Here is a 21,571-nt window from a genome sequence, read left to right on the forward strand (position 1 = left end):
AGGAGTGATCGGATCTTCTTGAAACTTCATATTTAGAGGGACCTCGTAACTCAGATCTTTTACTTTAAATCTCAACCGGATCAAGCGCAATTGGGGGGGGGTAGTTGGGGGGACCGGAAATCTTAGAAAATACTTAAAGCGGTGAGATCAGGATGAAACTGGATGGGAAGAATAGAAACCTGTCTAAGATACGTGACTGACATAACCGGACCGGATCTGCTCTCTTTGGTGGAATTGGGGGGGGGGGTAATTTTGAAAATTGAGGTATTTGTAACTTACGAAAGGGTGATCAGATCTTAATGAAATTTGATATTTAGAAGGATCTTGTGCTTTAAAGTTCTAACTTAAATTCCGACCAGATCCTGTGACATAGGGGGGAGTTGGAGGGGGAAACCGGAATTCTTCGAAAACTTGAAAATTGGGGTATTTTTGTCTTACGAATAGATGATCTGATCTTAGTGAAATTTGATTTTTAGAAGGAATTCATGTCTCAAAGCTCTTATTTCAAATCCCGACCACATCTTTTGACATTGGGGGGAGTTGGAGGGGGAAATCTTGGAAATACACTTTGAGTGGAGGAATCGGGATGAAGCTTGGTGGATAGAATAAACAAATGTCCTTGACACGTGATTGACAGAATCGTACTGGATTCGCTGTCTTTGGAGGAGTTGGGGGGAGGGGTTCAGTGATTTGGCGAGTTTGGTGCTTCTGGACGTGCTAGGACGATGAAAATTGGTAGGCGTGTCAGGGAGCTTCACAATTTGACTTGATAAAGTTGTTTTCCCAGATTCGACCATCTGGGGGGCTAAAGGGAGAGGAAAAATTTGAAAAAATTAGGTATTTATAACTTACGAGTGGGTGATCGGATCTTAATGAATTTTGATATTTAGAAGGACATCGTGACTCAGAGCTCTTATTTTAAATCCTGGCCGGCATTAAGCCTCTTATTTTCCTTTTTAAATCAATCTATTGATTCATAGAATTTTGTTAGAGCTCATATCATATGATCTCTTGGCTCTTAGCTCTTCTCGCCTCGTCACAAGTGCCATATGAGCTCTTAGCTCTTGTTTTTTCTGTTGACTCCAATTAATTGAAAAAAGTGGACAGAGTGTAACCTCTAGTGTTGCACAGAAACTAATGAATTGTATTATAAGTTGTTAGTTAGCTGATAATTAATTCTAACTTTAGTATTAAAGAATTCTGAGACCAGACTTGGAAACCCATTTCTAGTGCTAAAGTCGCTTGTTTGTCGACTGTTTGTTTGTGTGTTTTTACTGTGAAGTTTTCAAAGCATAAAATCTGGTTCTTTTCTAATCCCCCAAAAAAATACAGTTGAATACGGTTAAAGATAATTGAGCGTGGTTTTCAATACACCGATTTCGTTCACCTGGACGTTCTTTCAAATCTATAATTTGATTTTTAAGATATTATACATGGCCAAATTAAATGGACTGAAAGCTTGACAGCGATCAGCGATGCCTCATTTGTAACTGTCTCATGTTGGGATACAACATGGCATTTATGAATAGTTGAAAATTTGAACTTTAAATCCTTAGAACTACAATTTCAATCCCTTTAGAAAGCTATCTTTATGATTGGTTTTTAGTTTAATTTTTTCGCCACGTATCGTATCCCTAAGATTGCGAAAACGAGGGTTTTAGGTGTTCGGCCGACAGTGTTGAAATTGTTTCTAAACTTAATATAATAACTGATGGAATTGCATGTGATAGTTCTCTTTTCATCGATCCATTAATAGAACTGGAAATATTCTTGGGTTTTGTTCCTTTGGTAGAAAAGGAGAAGTAGTAGTAATCGCCTGAGGAAAACGTCTAAGACCTTCTTTTTTTTACCTTGCCGAAAACAAAATGTCTATCATAATATATAAGTGGGACAACATTATATGGACTCGAAATTAAAAGTGTTTAAAATTGGAAATCCGATTTTTTATCACCTTCTCCGGTCTTCTGTTCTTTTTTATGTGTGCACAGTTTTGAATTTCTTTCTTCTTTGTTTAATGCGTTTTTACGGTTTTGTGTTTTCGGCCCTGGGTCTTTAACACGGGCCAGAATTAACCAAAAAAAAAAATGCATTTTTGATAACAGTTTATATGTGTAAAAATATAAACTTTTTTTTTATTGTCAACAAAGTGACGTTTTTTGCTATTTTGTCATGTATAACTGAGCGATACAAACTTACCATTCAGGTATAAATTCATAGTTACTGAAAAAGTGTATATCCAGCTTCAGAGTCAGTAACACCATTTGATGGTGCAACCAGTCCTAAAGAGGTAAATAGTCCGTACAAAGTAAACGGATATTATGCACACTTATTATAAGATATAAAAGTAAATGGATATTATATCTTTTCTTTATCTTCAAAAAAAAAAATAGTCTAAAGCTTCATCTAACTAAAATGATTCACTTAATGTTTGATAAAACTATATACAGTGAAGTTTAATTGCACGCCAACTATTATCGAGGAGGGACGGTGCGTTAATGTTTGAGGGGGGGGCAGGCGCTACTTAAAAAGTGTATCTTTATGGAAAATTTTTAGGGGCCTTCAAATAAGATATATGAGAGGATCTGAGGAGAGGGGGTAAATTTATAATCCTGCTGTACTAAGCCTGATTATGGGTGGTGCTGGGTAATACATCCCGTCTTTTTGCTGATTTATTCTTTGTTGCATGAAACATTATGTTCGTTTGCTTACCGATCCACAAATTGGAGACATAGTGGCGGGGGGGGGGGAGAGTTTTTCTGTGAGCACTGTGGAAAAAATAAGGATGCTCTGGAGTAAGGACGTACGTGTTACATGTAAAATTGTTTTATTGACGTATAAATGGAACTATTGGATTTTATATTTCTTTTTTTATGTTTTAAACAGTTAATGGCAATGAATTGTTTGTAAGGATTGACTCGTGCCTATAGCTACCGGAACCCTAAAAAATAGTTTTGAAGTTTTTGAACCCTAAAAAATAGAGTTGAACGTTTTTGAGAAGGATGATTACGAATGCGTGCTTATTTGTTTGTTTGATTCCTTTTCTTCTTTTTTTTTTGTTCCCACAGGGGTAACCGTATCGAACCAGTTTTTCAGTAATGCCTAAAAGACAGTAATGTCTAAATACTGTCTTGGTAAAAACTTGGTAAACTTCTGTTTGGTAAAAATCTGTATTACTTTTGATTCTCAGAGAACATTTACGCACTCTATCCGTAATACTGGTGCAAGGGTTGATAACGCCCCTCATATTGCAAACCTCTTATAGCGCTGCCAGGAAGTTTCTCGGGGGTTTCCTATCAATGGCTTTGTTTTCACCGAGATTTAGAAGTTAATATTTCTTATTTTTTATTTATAGCCATTGTTCAATGTCTTCTCGTCTTCCAGTGGGCCTACCCCTCCCCCCTGACTAGTGTTCAGTGGGAAAATGACTATAAAAAAAAAAAAAAATTCTCGGAAAATTTGCCTTGAAAATTGGGGAAATGACAATCCAATTACTGATTTAGATGTTTCAGGCTCTCTCCCAATAAATATTTGGAGTAGCACAATTTCTAGGGGGAAAATTGTCATTCTCTAAGCACTTTTTATGGCATTTGGTATTAACCAAGTGACATATAGCGATCGCAAATTCTGTCGGTCTGTCTGTCCCGGTTTTGCTACTTTCGGTACTTCCAGGTAAGCTAGGACGATGAAATTTGGCAGGCGTATCAGGGACCAAACCAGATTAAATTAGAAATAGTTGTTTTCGCGATTTGACCATCTGGGGGGAGTGGGGGTCGGTTAATTCGGAAAAAATAGAAAAAATGAAGTATTTTTAACTTACGAACGGGTCATGGGATCTTAATGAAATTTGATGTTCGGAAGGATATCATGTCTCAGAGCTCTAATTTCAAATTCCGACCAGATCCGGTGACATCGGGGGGAGTTGGTGGGGGGTGGGGAAACCTAAAATCTTGGAAAACGCTTAGAATGGAGGGATCGGGATGAAACTCGGTGGAAAAAATAAGCAGAAGTCCTAGATACGTGACTGATATAACTGGAATGGATCTGCTCTGTTTGGGGAGTTGGGGGGGGGGGGGGGTAATTCTGAAAATTAGAAAAAATGAGGTATTTTTAACTTACGAAGGAGTGATCGGATCTTAATGAAATTTGAAGTAAGGATATCGTGTCTCAGAGCTCTTATTTTAAATCCCGACTGGATCCAGTGACATTGGGGGGAATTGAGGGGGGAACCTAAAATCTCGGAAAACGCTTAGAGTTGAGGGATCAGAATGAAACTTGGTGGGAAAAATAAACAAAAGTCCTAGATACGTGATTGATATAACCGGAACGGATCTGCTCTCTTTGGGGGGAGGGGTAGGGGGAGGGTTAATTCTGAAAAATTAGAAAAAATGAGGTATTCTTAAATTACGAAGGAGTGATCAGATCTTAATGATATTTTATTTTTGGAACGGTATCGTGCCTCATAGCTCTTATTTTAAATCCCGACTGGATCCGGTGACTTGGGGGGAGTTCAGGGGGGAACCTAAAATATTGGAAAACGCTTAGAGTGGAGAGATGGGGATGAAACTTGGTGGTAAAAATAATATTAAGTCCTAGATACGTGATTGAAATACCTGGGACGGGTCCGCTCTCTTTGGGGGAGTGGGGGAGGATGGTTAATTCGGAAAAATTAGAAAAAATGAGGTATTTGTAATTTACGAACGGGTAATCAGATCTTAATGAAATTTGATATCTAGAAGGATCTTGTGCTTTAGTACTCTTATTTTAAATCTCGACCAGATCCGGTGACATTGAAGGGAGTTTGAGGGGGAAACTGGAATTCTTGGAAAACGCGAAAATCGATGTGTCTTACGAATGGGTGATCGGATCTTAATGAAATTTGATATATAGAAGAATCTTATGTCTCAGATGCTCTATTTTCAATTCTAATCGGATCCGGGGTCATAAGGGATTGGAGGGGGGAAACAGAAATCTTGGAAACCGGAAGTCTTGGAAAACCCTTAGAGTGGAGATATCGGGATGAAACTTGATGGGAAGAATAAGCACAATTTGTAAATACGAGATTGACATAATTAGTCCGCTTCTGTTCTTTTTTAGGGAGCTGGGAACTGTTAATTTGGAAAAATCAGAAAAATTGAGGTATTTTAACTTAAGAACGGGTGACCGGATCTTAATGAAATTTGATATTTAGAAGGAACTTCTGTCTCAGAGCTCTTATTTCAAATCCCGACCAGATCTTTTGACATTGGGGAGAGTTGGAGGGGGAAACCGGAAATCTTGGAAAACGCTTATAAATGTCGTAGATACGTGATTGACGTAACCGGACTGGATCCGCTCTCTTTGGTGAAGTTAGGTGGTGGGGTTCAGTGCTTTGGCGAGTTTGGTGCTTCTGGACGTGCTAGGACAACAAAAATTGGTAGGCGTGTCAGGGAGCTGCACAAATTGACTTGATAAAGCTGTTTTCCCCGATTCAACCATCGGGGGGGGGGCTGAAGGGAGAGGAAAAATTAGAAAAATTGAGGTAATTTAACTTACGAGTGGGTGATCGGATCTTAATGAATTTTAATATTTAGAAGGAACTGGTGACTCAGAGCTCTTATTTTAAATACCTACCGGTATTAAGCCTCTGATTTTCCTTTTAAAGCAATCTATTGATTCTTAGAATTTTGTTAGAGCTTATACCATGTGAGCTCTTGGCTCTTCCGACCTCGTCACATGTGCCATATGAGCTCTTATCTCTTGTTTTTACAAATATGTAAAAAAAAGGGATTGGGAAAGGGAGTAGTAGCCCTTCTTCGCATATACCAGAGCCTTGGATCAAACGTCTCATAGTAAAAAATTGTAAGCAAAGATCCACCCTTTCCAATAGAAACTGAGAATCTAAAAAGAAAAACGTGTTTCGATTTCAGCATGTGTAACAAGCTCATTAAAGGCTATCAGGACTGAAAAACTGCATAAGTTTGGAATTAGGAATTAAGGTCTCTTTTAAGGTTCCTAGGAATTTAGGAATAAAGTAAAACTTTTATTGCTAAAATTACTGTAGATCACTTAGAAGCGTTAGAAACACAGTTCTGTGCCTGTTTTTTATATTAAATATTGATTTTGTAGAAGTATATTGGATTCAAAAGCCCTTTTTTATTGACTTTAGTGAGATTGATCACCTACCACTTAAAGCTCAAGAGGAATTTGCTGAGCTTTTGAGTGATCCAAAATTAAAACTACAATTTCCATAAAAAACCTTGACTGAATTCTGGATCGGAACTATAACTGAATATTCGACAATCGCTGATATGGCATTAAATGTTCGTATTTAATTTGTTATGCAAGTAAAAACAAGCCCATCCATCTCATAAAATTTTTGCCTATAGCGATCGCAATTTCTGTCTGTCTGTCGGCCTGTCTGTCGGTTTGTCTGTCCCGGTTTTGCTAGTTAGGCACTTCCAGATAAGCTAGGACGATGAAATGTAGCAGGCGTATCAGGAACCAGACCAGATTGAATTAGAAATAGTCGTTTCCACAACTCCACTCATCTGGTTGGGAGTGGGGGGACGGTTAATTCGGAAAAATTAGAAAAAATGAAGTATTTTTAACTTACAAACTGGTGATCGGATCTTAATGAAATTTCATATTTAGAAGGATATCATGTCTCAGAGCTCTCAGTTCAAATCCCGACCGGATCCGGTGACATTGGGGGGAGTTGGGACGGGGGAACCTAAAATCTTTTAAAACGCTTAGAGTAGAGGGATCGGGATTAAACTTGGTGGGAAAAATAGGCACAGGTCCTAGATAAGTGATTGACATAACCGGAGTGGAATCGCTCTCTTTGGGGGAGTTGGGGGGGGGGAGAGTTAATTCTGAAAAATTAGAAAAAATGAGCTAATTTAACTTACGAAGGAGTGTTCGGATCTTAATGAAATTTCAAATTTAAAAGGACCTCGTAACTCAGATTTCTTATTTTATATCCGACCGGATCCAGTGTCATTGGGAAGTGGGGGAGTTGAGGGGGAACTGGAAATCTTGGAAAACGCTTAAAGCGGAGAGATCAGGCTGAAACTTGATGGGAAGAATAAGCACAAGTCCAAGATAAGTGACTGACATAACCAGACTGGATCCATTCTCTTTGGTGGAGTTGGGGGTGGGTGGGGGTAATTCGGAAAAATTAGAAAAAATGACGTATTTGTAACTTACGAACGGGTGATCAGATCTTAATGAAATTTGATATTTAGAAGGATCTTGTGATTTAGAGCCCTCATTTTAAATCCCGACCAGATCTGCTGACATTGCCTCAAAGATCTGAATTTGACTCCCGACTGTATCCGGCGATATTGAGGGAGTTGGAGGGGGGAACGGGAAATCTTGGAAAATGCTTAGAGTGGAGATACCGGGATGAACCTTGGTGGGAAGAATTAGCTCAAGTCCTAGGTACGTGATTGACATAACCGGACTGAATGGGGGGTTGGGAGGTGTTAGCTCGGAAAAATTTGAGGTATTTTTAACGAAGACTGTGTAACCGGATCTTAATGAAATTTGATATTTAGAAGAACTCATGTGTCAGAGCTCTTATTTTAACTCCCGAATGGATCTGGCGACAATGGGGGGGGGGGTTGGAGGGGGAAACCAGAAATCTTGGAAAACGCTTAGAGTGAAGAGGTTGGGATGAAACTTGGTGGGTAGAATAAGCAAACGTCGTATATGCATGATTGACGTTACCTGACGGGATACGCTTTCTTTGGGGAGTAAGTGGGTCGGTACAGTGCTTTGGCGAGTTCGGTGCTTCTGGGCGTGCTAGGACGATGAAAATTGGTAGGCGTGTCAGCGACCTGCACGAATTGACTTGATAAAGTTGTTTTCCCCGTTTCGACCATCTGCGCGGCTGAAAGGACAGGAAAAATTAGAAAAAATTAGGCATTTTTAACTTGTAAGTGGGTGATCGGATCTTATTTAAATTTTGATATTTAAAAGGACTTAGTGTCTCAGAGCTCTTATTTTAAATGCCGATCGGTATTAAGCCTCTGATTTTTCCTTTTAAATAAAACTATTGATTCATAGAATTTTGCTAGAGCTCATCAAACAGTTCGTGGTAACGAACTGTAGTAAGGAGCGATCCGGCTCAATAGTAACCAAAACTCTAAAAAAATTGAATTTTGATATAAATAGCTACATCAAAAGAATCGCATTTTAATGCTGATTTTAAATATATAAGTTTCATCAAGTTTAGTCTTAGCCATCAAAAGTTACGAGCCTGAGAAAATTTGCCTTATTTAGGAAAATAGGGGGAAACACCCCCTAAAAGTTGTAGGATCTTAACGAAAATCACACCATCAGATTCAGCGTATCAGAGAACCCTACTGTAGAAGTTTCAAGCTCCTATCTACAAAAATGTGGAATTTTGCATTTTTTGCCAGAAGACAAATCACGGGTGCGTGTTTATTTGTTTGTTTTTTTGTTGTTTTTTTTCCCCAGGGGTCATCGTATCGACCAAGTGGTCCTAGAATGTCGCAAGAGGGCTCATTCTAACGGAAATGAAAAGTTCTAGTGCCCTTTTTAAGTGACCAAAAAAATTGGACGCTCTTTACCCTACGCTCTTTTTTCCCACGCTCTTTACGCTAAAGTTTTTAGTTGTTTTAAAAAGTAGAATTGTGGCAAAGAGTCAAACTTTAGCGTAAAGAGCGAGGGACTGCGGAGGGGACAACCCATTTCATATACGGAGTAATTTCTGTTCGTTTTAAGTTTTAATGTCGCTCCTTACTTTCAGTTAAAAAAACTAGTTTTTTTTATTTAATATCATATGAGGTCTTGTCTCTTCCGACCTCGTCACAAGTGTCATATGAGCTCTTAGCTCTTGTGATTTAGCACTTAGCACTCAACCAGAGGCGGTTTTAGGGGGGTGACAGAGGGGCAGTTGCCACGAGTGCAGAAATTTTAGGGGGTGCAGAGTTTCAAATGAATAATCTAGCAATTATAATCATGTTGTAATTTTTGTAATTTTTTTTTATTAAAGTAAAGGAGAGGGCGCAATTGGCAGTAAGCATAAAAAATTGAATCCAAAACGTTCCTTTTCACATGTAAAGTAAGAAAAGTCAGATTTAAATGAATAAAAATTTGGTGATATACGAAAATTTTGTTAATAAATGGAAATTTTGTAAAAATTTGGCCTGAAAATTTTGGGAGACAGGGGAGGAGGTACTAATCAAGATTTTCCCCCGGTTACAAGAAGGGTCAGAACCGCCACTTTACTCAACGACTGTATTCGAATATATTCGAGCGAACTAAGACGATGTTTACAAGTGGATTCTAAAACTATTCATTTTCATTTGTATATGTATATTGTTACCTAATAAATAAATTACCAAGAATATTTATTAATATTTCTCTTATATTTATATCGGTTTCCAGGAAACTCGCAATCATAAATGGGGCCGTGAATGGCAACAGTTCAAGAATCTCTGATCTATATAAACGATAACACCCCTTTTCGTACACCCAAAATTCTGTAATGTACATGTTATTTGAACTTATTGAACAATACTGCTTTTCATTGAAAATTTTGACTAAGTATTCAGATTTTGTTCAAAACTTTAGTTACAATCATTGATCATAATTCTTACTTAGGAAAACTGAAAAGCGGAAAGCTACCAATATTTTTACAAATTTTGATTTATACAGTTAAACAGCAAGGAATCGGAGGTTTATACGTTTAGTAGCCTGCATCATATCTTGGAAAGAAAGATCACATGGTTTGAAGAAAGATCAGAAATTCAATATTAAAAAACAAGTTTCGTTTCAGCTGGAAGTAAGTAGCAAAATTCAAACTTAAAACGAACAAAAATAATTTTAAATATGTGAGGGACTGTCTTCTTTTCTGCCCTGCTCTTTGCGCTAAAGTTTAATCCTCCGTCCCATATCTCCAAGAACAACTGCTGAAACACAGAGACCCTAGGATTGAAAAAGAAGCTTTTTTAAAGCACTAACAACCTTAACAGAGCGAGCGAAGGGCAAAAATGGGCCAGCAAGCCCCCATATTCTGAGTAATTGCTGTTAATTTTAAGTTTAAATATTGCTCCTTACTTTCAGATGGGAAAACATGTACTATTTAATATGCTGAGTGCTTTTATGAAGTACTATAAATTTTTTTGTATAAAGAGTAGAAAATTTTGGCGTCAAAGTATCGGAGAGCCAAATCATGAGCAATCTAGTTTCTTATCCGTATGAACAAGTTGTATTACGTATCATATTAATGATATTGAACTTGAAATCAAAAAGACTCGTGTATACCAAAGAAAAAAGTCTGGTTAACTTTGGAAAAGTTTTTAAACTCATCTGTCTTTCAAAAGTGAATCAAAATTATTTGAAATACCGAAGCTTTTAAAACTGTTTAAAATGGCATTTAAAACTAGTGCCCCCTCTCCCATCCTGTCTGGGCATATGATAGTGTCTGATATTCATGTCTAGATTTAAAGCTTTGACGTTTCTAGGCCCAAGCATTTTTGGCACTCCGGTTTTGTAAGATTTTTGGGGAAATCACTGAAAATTCGGGGATGGTGGAAGCACTAAACAGAAAGTATCTGATGAGCTAAAAGTAATAAAAAAGAGGGGTGATACCGAACTCTAGGCTGCCATTCTTGGGGTACATCTGACAGTTTATAAGTGACGACGAAATTCCTGTGTTGTTTCAAAATCACTTTTCTGTCAATAGGTAGAGCGGAAGCGGAGTCCACCTGCTAGTTTGGTGATAAATCACATCTGTCCAGTTTTTGGTAAGAAAAAAAATCAATCTGTGATGAATTTATTGCGCCCCCTTGTATTTTGCGTCCCTAGGCCTGGGCTTAGTGGGCCTACTGATGGAAGAATCCTTCTCTGTTACTTATGGATTTTGACACAAGACTTGATATTTCGGTAGGAACAGGTTTAATAATAACCAAAACATCAATAATGAATGTTGTGGTCATCATTATCACTTTTTAAGTTAATTTATCGAACAAATCATTTTTTATAAGGGAATCAGTCATTTACATTTTATCCGACCATAAGCACTTCCGACCTGCAGTATCTCTTTGTCCCGGATTTGTCAATGAATGCAAAAAACTGCAACTATATAGTTCATTTTTTTCAGATGTGTATTGCAGTGGTTGGGTGTCAACTGGGTCGGTTGGAGTTATTGCCACAACTATGAATAATTCGTTTGCAGTTGGAAACGCGATTGTTACGGACTTGAAAGAGAAAGAACCGAACCCATCCAAAGCCGGACAAAGTAGAATACGACAGCTTCTTGAAAATAAAGGTTCCTTTAATTTATTTCAATTTGTATTTAATTATTTTTCCTTGTCTTTAGGTCTTAAAACCTGGAAATGCAGCTTCTGTTTTGATATGTTCTTCAGTTTCCAGTTTATATTCGGCCCAGTCTTTAACTGTTTTGGTTTATCCTGGTTCTAAGTTTTAAGCTATTATAGAACTATTCTAAAACTTGAAATTAACTTCTTTTTTTTATTGAAGCTTCCGGTTTCCAATTTTTCTTTACTGTGGAGCAATTTTCTTGTATATGTTTACTCTGGGTCTTAAATATAGATGTAACCTTAATAAAACTTTTTTTTATAAGAGCATTAGCAAGTTATTAATAAGTAGTAATAATTTTTCAGGAATAAGTCTTGAATATAAATTACATGGTAATTTAGGCCAAAATTCAAGAAAAATAGAGTATTAGTGGCATAATTTACCACCAAATGACAAATATACAGCCCAATAGCCCGCCTGAGAAGCAGAATTTGTCCAGGGGGGGGGGGGGTATTTTGAAGAAACACGGGTTGCAGCGGTAGCTAGCAGCCTAGTAACAGATGATCACATCCGTTAATAAAAATTGCAATAGCCGATAACTCGTAAAATAAGAGTCAGATTAAAACAAGAGGTACATTATTAAAACCACCTTTTAAAATACCCCTATATAGGAAAGTAATTGTCCCTTGGCTTGGATAACGAGGAAAATTGATTGGCTTGAAATTTACATAAGGGAACGACATAGTTCATTATATATATGTGATAGCTGAAGCGATAGCTTTTATGTGGTAGCCTGCATTATATATGTTATTGTAGAGATAGCTGACGTGGGGTAAACCACCCGTAACACGTCAGTGAACCGAAGCGATGCAATCGGCAACAGTTGAGTGAAGCTAAATTGTGGCAATGAAGAAGGTTAATTTAATCTAAAATCTTGGGCAGGTATCAGGCTCTTTCAAGAACATTTGAGGAAAAGAAAAAAAAGAAAAAAGATGTCGTACATGCAAAATATTGTGGTTGCAGCCCCTTTTCTTGTTTTTCAAACCAATATATTTTACTCGTTATTCAAGTCAAGAGACAATAAGTTTCCTGCACAGGGGGTTTCGGACAGGGTAGTTCTAATACTGCGCTTCTTGTTTAGATCTGAATTTATTTGTAGGAGTTAAGGATTATTGTAGTTTTTACAATGGGACCTGATCGTCTCTTACTAGGCTGCTAGCTACTGCTGCAACCCAGATAAAGACTATAACAGGAAAATCTCTATGGCTTTTTTTTTATTTGTAATATTAAGAGACGAGCCTCAGATAATCAGACATCTAAGTAACTCCAGTATATGCTGTGTTTTTTTCTTTACTAGGTTTCAGATATTTCTACAGCCTTGATACTGATGAAACTTAAAAAATATGTTAATTATTAACTATGATGATCCTTACATTAGTGTGCAATTTCTGTCAGTGGGTGTGGTCTGAACTTTAAGGTATATCTGTAGACAATTCGTGCCATCTGTGCACGGTGTATACCAAGTCTCGGCTACGACAATTTTTGGTTTTGCGAATACGTCATTACTGAAGAAGTCATATTGTTGCCTGAACCAGTATATAAACTGAAACCAGTATGGTGAAGCAAAAAATTCTTTGTGTCTAAAGCTCAGGCTGTTGAATAGCAACGTCATGTCCATTCTCCTTTATGAAAGTGAATACTGGAAGCTAAATGTCCAGCTAGAAAAACGTATTCTAGCATTTGAAAATGTCTGCCTCAGAAGAATCCTTAACCTTTCTTGGCAAGACAGAGTCATGAACGTAGTGGTCCGCAGACGAACAGATAAACCGCCAGTCGCTGATCTGAAGCAGAAAAGATTGACCTATCTTGGTCATGTTCTTCAAATGCCAGGAGACCGTCTTCCGAGTGGTGTCTACGAGTGGCAACCCGAGGGTAGTTGAAAAGAGGGCGACCGAAACACACCCTGTGAAGACAGTACGACCGAGATCTGCGGACTGCTGAGCCGTCGTTACAACTACAGTGGGAGGGCGTCACGGCTGCTGCTCCACTCTGGGACGTCTGGTGAGGCTTTGTTGATACCCCAGTGCAACACCCGGCCCTCGAGAAACTAAGGTAAGGCAAGATCATATTGTTGCCAAACTTTAGGTTTGCTACGTACGCACACTATTAAACATGGTTTGTATTTTCTTGAAGAAGGTGTATTCCTTTTGTAGCTATAAAAAGAAACTTTCGCTAAGTTTTGCGCTTACGCAAACTGATGAAGGTAGAGTGGTGCACAACTTTCCTGTAGCTCTCCTTTGCAAAATAGAAAAAATGAGTTATTTTGACTTACGAATGGGTGATCGGATCCTAATGAAATTCGATATTTAGAAGGATATCGTGTCTCAGAGCTCTTATTTTAAATACCGACAGTATCTGGTGACATTGGGAGGAGTTGGAGGGGGGAACCTAAAGTCTTGGAAAACGCTTAGAGTGGAGGGATCGGGATGAAACTTAGTGGAAAAACTAAGCACAAGTCCTAGATGTGTGATTGACATAACCGGAACGATTCCGTTCTCTTTGGGGGATAATTTGGGGTTAATTCTGAAAAATTAGAAAAAAGTAGGTATTTTTAACTGACGAAGCAGTGTTCGGATCTTAGTGAAATTTCATATTTAGAAGGAATTCGTATCTCATATCTCTTATTTTACATCCCGACTGGATCCAGTGTCATTGGGTGGAGTTGGGGGGGACCGGAAATCTTGAAAAAGGCTTAGAGTGGAAAGATCAGGAGGAAACTTGGTGGGAAGAATAAACACAAGTCCAAGATACATGACTGACATACCGGACCTGATCGTCTATGGGGTGGGGGGGGGGTAATTCGGAAAAATTAGAAAAAATGAGGTATTTGTTACTCATGAACGGGTTATCAGATCTTAATGAAATTTGATATTTAGAAGGATCTTGTGCTTCAGAGCTCTCATCTTATGTATAAAAAATAATTTCTTTTAAATTCTATTATTGTTAATTGCAAAAGTGACTATATTTATCTTTTTCCTAAAAAATTAGCCCATAAACAACTCTTTATGATACTGAGTATATAAATAAGGACCTGTAGGGGACAGGAACAAATCAAACGCTAGTCGGAGCAATTGGAATTCGAGGAGGCGCCGACATTTTGCCACCTTGAGTACACCTCAGATCATTGCGTGCGCTGCACACTGCCACCACGCTCACCTGGTCTACCTGATTTCAGAAAGTGGGTGCCTCGTCGTGGGTATCTAAAATGTGTCAATTCTCTGTTTAGTCTACCAAACAACACCCCAATAGAGCGAGGCTCGGATCGACCAAAACAACAAGTTTTTATATCTGGAAGGTGCCCTAACTAATCTCCTGTACAACTTTCCCAAGTTGCACAGTCTTCACAAGTTGAAACCCGTGGTAAATATAATCTGCGGACTCCTAAGGTAGTTACAGAGAGGTCGCGTTTTTGCCTGAGGTATTTGATTCCTCTACATTGGGAAAGATTGAAAAATGAGATTGATTTTAATGTAAGCATAGATGCTATAAGACGGAAGTTGAAAAGAGTGCTGATTGAAAGTTATAAATCTAAATAATATGAAAAAATGTTTTTTTTTTGTTTTTTTTTAAGGATGTTTATTATTTTTTTGAGTATTGGGTTGGTCTCCGGGGTTCGCCCATGAGGCCTCCAGATGTCTTATGACTCACTTGGTTTTAAGTTGTAATTTTAATTGTGTCTCAAAATGGTGCGCGGAGGATGGAAATGTATCCTACGGCACGGGACTTGTTTTTTATTTATTTCTGCCAAGATTGGTCAAGAGAACTATTTATTTTTAATTTTTGTGCATATTTAGTGTTGTTTAAAGGTAGCTCAATTGCATTCGAGCTATACTCTCAGCCTTGAGTTACCTAATGTTTTGTATATTTTGGTTATATTAAAAGAACCTTAAACCTTGAAGCCTTTTCACAATCAACACTAAAATGAAAAAACGCGTTTGCTACTTCTATGACCAAGAAATTTGAGACTTCTCCTACGGAACGGAGCGATGAGTATTTGGATTTCCTTTTTAATATTCAACCTGACAACATTGAGAATTATGTGAAACAACAGCAAAAATTCATCTTACGAACCGACTGTCCTGTTTTTTTAGGGTATGTATAGATTTTTCCGGTTATCGACCGGTGGGTCTATAGATGGTGCAATCGAATTCAGCACAAAACAAACATATATTGCAAACAACTGGTCAGGAGGGTTTCACCACGCTAAAAAGGCCATGGCATCTGGCTTCTGTTATGTCAATAACATAGTTTTAGCAGTTCTTGATCTTTTAAAGTATCACAAAAGAGTTTTATATGTTTACATTGACATTCACCATGGAGATGGTGTAGAAGAAGCCTTTTACTATACAAATCGAGTCATGACAGTGTCATTTCAAAGTTTGGAAATTTTTTCCCTGGAACCGGAGTTTTGAGGGAAATAGGTTTTGAAAAGGGAAAAACGATATTCAGTTAATGTGCCATTAAAAAGAAGAATAGGAGATCATAGTTATGAACAAATTTTTACACTTGTCATGATCAAAGCGATGGAAGTGTATCAGCCAGGCTTTGCGGTGCTTCAATGTGGCGCTGACAGTTTAAGCGAAGATGCTTTTGGTTGCTTTAACTTGTCCCTTGTTGGACATGGAAAATGTGTCGAATTTTTCAAGAAGTACCCCTTCTTCTACTCGGAGGTGGATGATATACGCCCTCTAACGTAGCCAGGCGTTGGGCTTACGAAACCTCAATAGCTTTCGGCTGTGAAATTCCAAACCAATAGCCGTCTAACGAATACATTGAGAATTTTGGTCCAAATGCAAATTTACACATTAGGCCCTCTAATATACAGGACGAGAATAGTAGGCAATATTTGGATCAAAGTAAAAACCAGTATTTTAAAAATCAATCTATGTTGCAATGCGCACCAGATGTACAGATGCAAATTATCCCTCCAAATTTTTTTTTTTGAGCAAGAATCTGATGTTAAATAAAAATCAGTAGGTATTATACTTACTGAAATCTAAAAGAAAGAAGAAAATAAAATGAATGACGCAGAGAGAATAAGGTAAAAAGGATTGAAAAAGTTTGATTTGGTTACCGGATCCAAACGTATAACCTTAATTAAATAAAAATTTTAAAAGAAAGTAAGGAGCAACATCAAAACTTAAAATGAACTGATATCACTACGTATGTGAGGGGGTTGCTCTTTCCTCAATACCTCATTCTTCATCTTTATTTTTTGTTCCAGTTCTTTAAGATCAATTCTTGAAACATTAGGGCCATTTGAATAATAAGTTTTTTTTTAAGGTTCAAAAAAAATTTAGCGTAAAGAGCGAGGCATTGAGAAGAAGGCAACTCCCCTCATCTACGCAAATGTCTGTTCGTTTTAAGTTTTGATACTGCTCCCTACTTCCAGTTGAAAAAAAAAAGACTTGTCTGTTTGTATTAATTTCTAATTATTTTCAAAAAATGCCGGGAAATCTAGCTCCCTGTTGACGGAAAATTCTTTCCAACCACGAAAATTCCCTCTGTGGAAAATTCTTCCCGCATATGATACCGCTCTCCTGCCCCAGCCCCCCTCCCAGACCCCCATTCTAGCTGAAATTCGCCCGGAAAATTTCTTGCAGACGATTCCAGCTGAAAAATTTTTCTCGGCATACTTTCATGTAAAAATAAGTTTAATTTCTGGCTGTTTTTAAAATAATGCGGGGAACCCCTTCTTCGTGGAAAATCCTTCCTTCTAATATACCTCCCCCCCCCCTAACAAAAAATTGCTCCTTTCGAAAATTTCCTCTGGAGGATTTTTCTCTTGGAAAATTGCCCCTCTAAGGAAAAATACTCGACAATTCTAACCCGGTGAAAATCCCCCCCCCCCAGTGGAAAATTCCCCTTAAGTTTTGCATGTGTAAATTTGAGTCGGTAAAAAGAAACTAAGACAAATAAAAAGAATTTTGTATAGGAATACCGGCAAATTTTCCTTGGAAAGTTCACCTCCTTAAAAATTATTCCCGTGGAAAATACCCCGATCAGAAAATACCCCCCCCCCCCCGAAAAAAAAATTATATGGCTCTATATAACAAATATTATACGTAAAAAATTATCAAATTTCATGACTTACAGACCTTTCCCCAGTGGCTCTGAGGGGTCACGGTATCTCTTAAGGCATAGGTACTGTACTTTTCAATTGTGCTGAATAAAATTGACACCTCAAAATTTTGTTAGGACGACTGTCAGGAAAAAGGAGGATGGGAGGGGGGCTAATTGCCCTCAATCTTTTTGGTCACTTGGAAAGGGCACTAGAACTTCTAAATACTGTTTGAATGAGCCCTCTTCTAATATTCTAGGCCTATTAGTTCGATGCCATTATCCATGGAAAAAAGACGCATCCGTGATCTTTCTTCTGGAAAAAAAAATGCAAAGCTTCATATTTTTATAGATGAGAGCTTGAAACCTCTACAACAGGGTTTTCAGATATGCTGAATGTGATGGAGTGATTTTCATTATGTTCTCTTTACTTTTAGAAAGTGTTATTACCCCCATTTCTTGAAAATCAGACAAATTTTCTCAGACTCATAGCCTTTGATTGGTAACACTAAATTTGACGAATCTTGCATACTTAGAATCAGTAAAATAAGCCTATACTTTCGATATATCTATTTGTATCCAATTATGTTTTTTAGAGTTTTGGTGGCTATTCAGCTGTGTTGCTCATTACTTAAAGTTTGTTTCCACAAACTGTTTGAAAAACTATGACAAAAATGTGACTTCGGAAAATTCAGGGAAGTCGAACCCCATAATAAAACAAAAGTCAAAGTAGTAATCGATATCAAGATCCATGTCTTAATAAGGTATCGAGATAAGAGTTTGCTTTGAAGAATAATCTGGTAATAATTCAGCAAGCGTCTCCGTGGGGCATCTTCTCGAAATGCTAAATAAGAACCTAAAAAAAGATACAAAGCGACTCTTGATTGAGCCACGCAGATTGAGAGTGAATCTAAGACAGGCTACCCTTCATTTTATGAACAAGATCCTTCATTTTCGAAAATATGGAGCTAGAAGACAAGATAACTTATGAACGACACAAGGCTGATGCCATCAACATCAATAAATACTGGTATGTCACCCGCAAACATTCAGTCCTTGCATCGTTAGATTCAAAAAATGTTTCCTTTATGCCTGGTTTACACTTGAGCCGTTGGATCCTAAGTTTGTTGAAGCTGAAAAAATAGGACTTTCAGCTGTGAGAACTTTTGCAGATTTGATAATCTAGAAAATACGTGGAAGTATTTCTTTGCTTAAGAAAGAAGTTACAGCCAAGACTCGTCTCTATTAGTAGGGTCACTTACGACGAATTCTTTAACATTTTGCATATAACCAGCAATCGACACTTGTTCCCAGAAGTCTTCCCAAAGCCTGATGCAGAGATTAGAAAATGGAAGGTCCGGGACCATAACAAATCTATAAAAATATGGGAAAAGCTGGACGAGTCAGCAAGGATGCTAGAGTTCAGCAAGTAGTAGTTGTCAAAAACAAAAACAAAATGTCATTCACATTTGTGAGGTCCCGCTTCTTCCAAGTGAGGAAATACAATACAGATAGTGAATGAACTTGGATCTGAAAAAGTGGCTACCATCAGAAGGAAGTATTTTGAAAAAAATTCCTCAGGGATGGTAAGGCATATTTTTCGCACACCCTGATAATTTTAATCCTCAGGACTATGGGTTCAAGTCTGATTCATTTGATCTAGGAGAAAGCCGTGTAGAAAATTTGCTCTTATTTTAAATTATGAAACGGTGATAAGGTTGATGAAAAAGGATGGTTCCAAATTCAATAAGCTTCTGATGCCATATATGTCTAATTTAATGGATTTATTGTATCATATATACAAATATACTCTGTACTTGCTGTTTTGTTACGATAAAATCAATTTAAATTTTAATTGATGATTTCATCTGTAGAGTTGGTTAGTTTGGATACAAAGAGAAATACCGTGGGTGCACTCGGACCTTTAGCTGCAGTGAAGTCAACTTTAGTTTTCACTGCAGTTCTGTTAAGGCCATATAGGCACAACCGCTAAAAGTTAATGCAATTATGTATTTACCCATCAATTTATTAATACATTATTTATATTTATATTCTACTATTACTTATATTATACTATCATATATTATATTGTTATTACCTTACTATTTAGAGTTTCATTTAAGGATCTGAACACGCTCATGTAGTGTGTCCAAATACATAAGAATGTTGCATAAACTGATCAAAAATGTAGCAATGACTTCAGTTAAAAAAAGAAAAGAGCAAGGAAATCAGTATATTGTCAATGCTTTTTGTGTTGCGAGAGCAACACTTTGGTTTTGTCGTATTTTTTTTTCCTAGCACCCCGATTTCAGCTTATTCCTAGAAAGTGGTAAGGGTCTAACTTCTGCGGCTCTTACGGAAAGTGTGGACCTTAGGCCGGATTGATAAATGTAACTTTGCATTTTGCAAAGCTTTGTAGAACTCTTGCCTGGGGCCAAAAATCTATTGTTTCTACCCATTTCTGTTCGTGATTTCAGCTGAGTTTATCATTCGGTTTTTTACACTTCGGATAGTAGTAGAGAAATGGTATCAGATGTGCTTCTTAAACTTTAAAAGTTCTCTCATTGCTAAAGAAATTGGAGTTCATCCTTTGCTCCTTCCTAAGTGATGACGTTAGAAACTTGGCCTACGGCAAAAAGTCAACTTTTGAAATAAGACAGGTAGATTTTTTTTCGACGGCAGTGGATAGCTCTTAATGAGCTGATCAACGTACATGTCATCAATTTTTTGGTAGAAAAATTCCTTCATGAGATATATCAGTTTGAAAGTTTAAAAGGGTTGACAACTTCAGTAGTAAGGTACACATTGGAATCAAAAATAGGCCGATACAGAAATGGTATCAGATGTGTCTGTTAAACTTTAAAAGTTTTCTCATTGCTAAGAAATTAGAGTTTATCCTTTCCTCCTTTCTAAGTGATGACGTTAGAAACTTGGCCTACGGCAAAAAAGTCAACTTTTGAACTAGTACAGATAGATTTTATTTTCGACGGCATTCGATAGCTCTTGATGAGCTGATCAAAGCATATGTCATCAATTTTTTGGTAGAAAAATTCCTTCATGAGATATATCAGTTTGAAAGTTTAAAGGGTTGACTCTTTGTCTTTGACAAACGATCAAAAATCAAAACCTAAAAAAACAAGTTTTTCATCTAAAGTTACGGAGCAATTTCAAAACTGAAAACTAAGAAGAATTATGCTTTATATGAGAAGGACTTCCCTTCTCAACTCCTTGCTCTTTACTCTTACAGTTTGACTATATCCAAATTTCTATAAGAACATTTCGTTGAAACACAAGCACCATAGAACGGGAAAAATTAGCTTTTTAAAGCACTGAAAACTTTGGCCGAACGAGTCTTGAATTAAAGGGGAAATATCACCCTCTCTGTATGGAATACTTTCTGTCTGTTTTAAGTTTTGAAGTTGCTCCTTACTTTCAGTTCTATTTTTTTTAAATTTAATTAAAAATAATCTTGTAACAACAATAACAGAATAACAATAAAAGCATCATCAACTAGATACTAAACTAGAATTCTAACCAATAACATGCTATATTACCTGGTACTTATATCGTAATTTAGACAAAAGAACAGTTTTACACAATTCGCTTGGCACAACATACTAATTGACAAATTGTGTGGATGCTAGGTTAATTAGGTTTAAAATAGGCTGTTTTAATTCGGAAATAAATTATTTTCAAAGAAACATCGCGGAAATTTCACCGATTCCCGTGAAAGATTTGATTCATGGATATCAATTTTAATATTGTCATTATTCCAAACTTGTTGATAAAAATGGGTTCTGATTATGAAGGATAAATTTAAAAAGACAGAGGAAATTGTGCTATTGACAATCTTTAATGTATATGCATGCTCATAAAATATTGTTTTGGATTGATGGTGCGCTATTGTTATTATTAACTCAGCGTTTTATCTTAAGGTGTTAATCCGGTTGACTTTCGCAATTGGTTGGAAATTGATAAGGAAGAAGTAGAAAGAGCTGATGGAAAAAAACCCAGAGAGAAGATAATAGATGTGGAGGAAATGCTTCAAATTTTGAAACGTCGAAGTGATGCATTTAAATAATATAATTTTATTTAGGAAATAATACAATTACATTTTTTATGGTTTATGGTCCCTTCTGTATGTAACCACTAGCGAAAACCAGTAAGTTCAAAGCCTGCTTAA

The 21,571-nt window shown here is 37.1% G+C and overlaps 2 protein-coding genes and 1 pseudogene across 11 annotated transcripts in view; 2 read left to right on the forward strand and 1 right to left on the reverse strand.

Moving 5' to 3' along the window:
* The window catches only part of LOC136031733 (NADPH:adrenodoxin oxidoreductase, mitochondrial-like), a 53,722-nt gene extending 32,207 nt beyond the window's left edge, over positions 1-21,515 (forward strand). For all 8 annotated transcript variants that reach the window (XM_065711504.1, XM_065711442.1, XM_065711471.1 and 5 more), the window contains 2 exons: positions 11,111-11,278; positions 21,324-21,515. In XM_065711504.1, the coding sequence (XP_065567576.1) occupies positions 11,111-11,278; positions 21,324-21,469 (314 nt within the window). In that variant the 3' untranslated portion in view covers positions 21,470-21,515. The remainder of the gene's footprint in view (positions 1-11,110; positions 11,279-21,323) is intronic.
* The window catches only part of LOC136031767 (uncharacterized), a 95,945-nt gene that overhangs the window by 28,980 nt on the left and 45,394 nt on the right, over positions 1-21,571 (reverse strand). For 2 of the 3 annotated variants that reach the window (XM_065711526.1, XM_065711518.1), the window contains one exon: positions 7,708-7,870. The exons of the other annotated variant lie outside the window; for it this stretch is intronic. In XM_065711526.1, the coding sequence (XP_065567598.1) occupies positions 7,708-7,870 (163 nt within the window). The remainder of the gene's footprint in view (positions 1-7,707; positions 7,871-21,571) is intronic. 3 annotated transcript variants of the gene reach the window in all.
* On the forward strand, positions 14,463-16,273 carry LOC136042742 (histone deacetylase 2-like; annotated as a pseudogene).

This window comes from Artemia franciscana, chromosome 1 (genome assembly GCF_032884065.1).
Source record: "Artemia franciscana chromosome 1, ASM3288406v1, whole genome shotgun sequence".
Lineage (NCBI taxonomy): Eukaryota > Metazoa > Arthropoda > Branchiopoda > Anostraca > Artemiidae > Artemia > Artemia franciscana.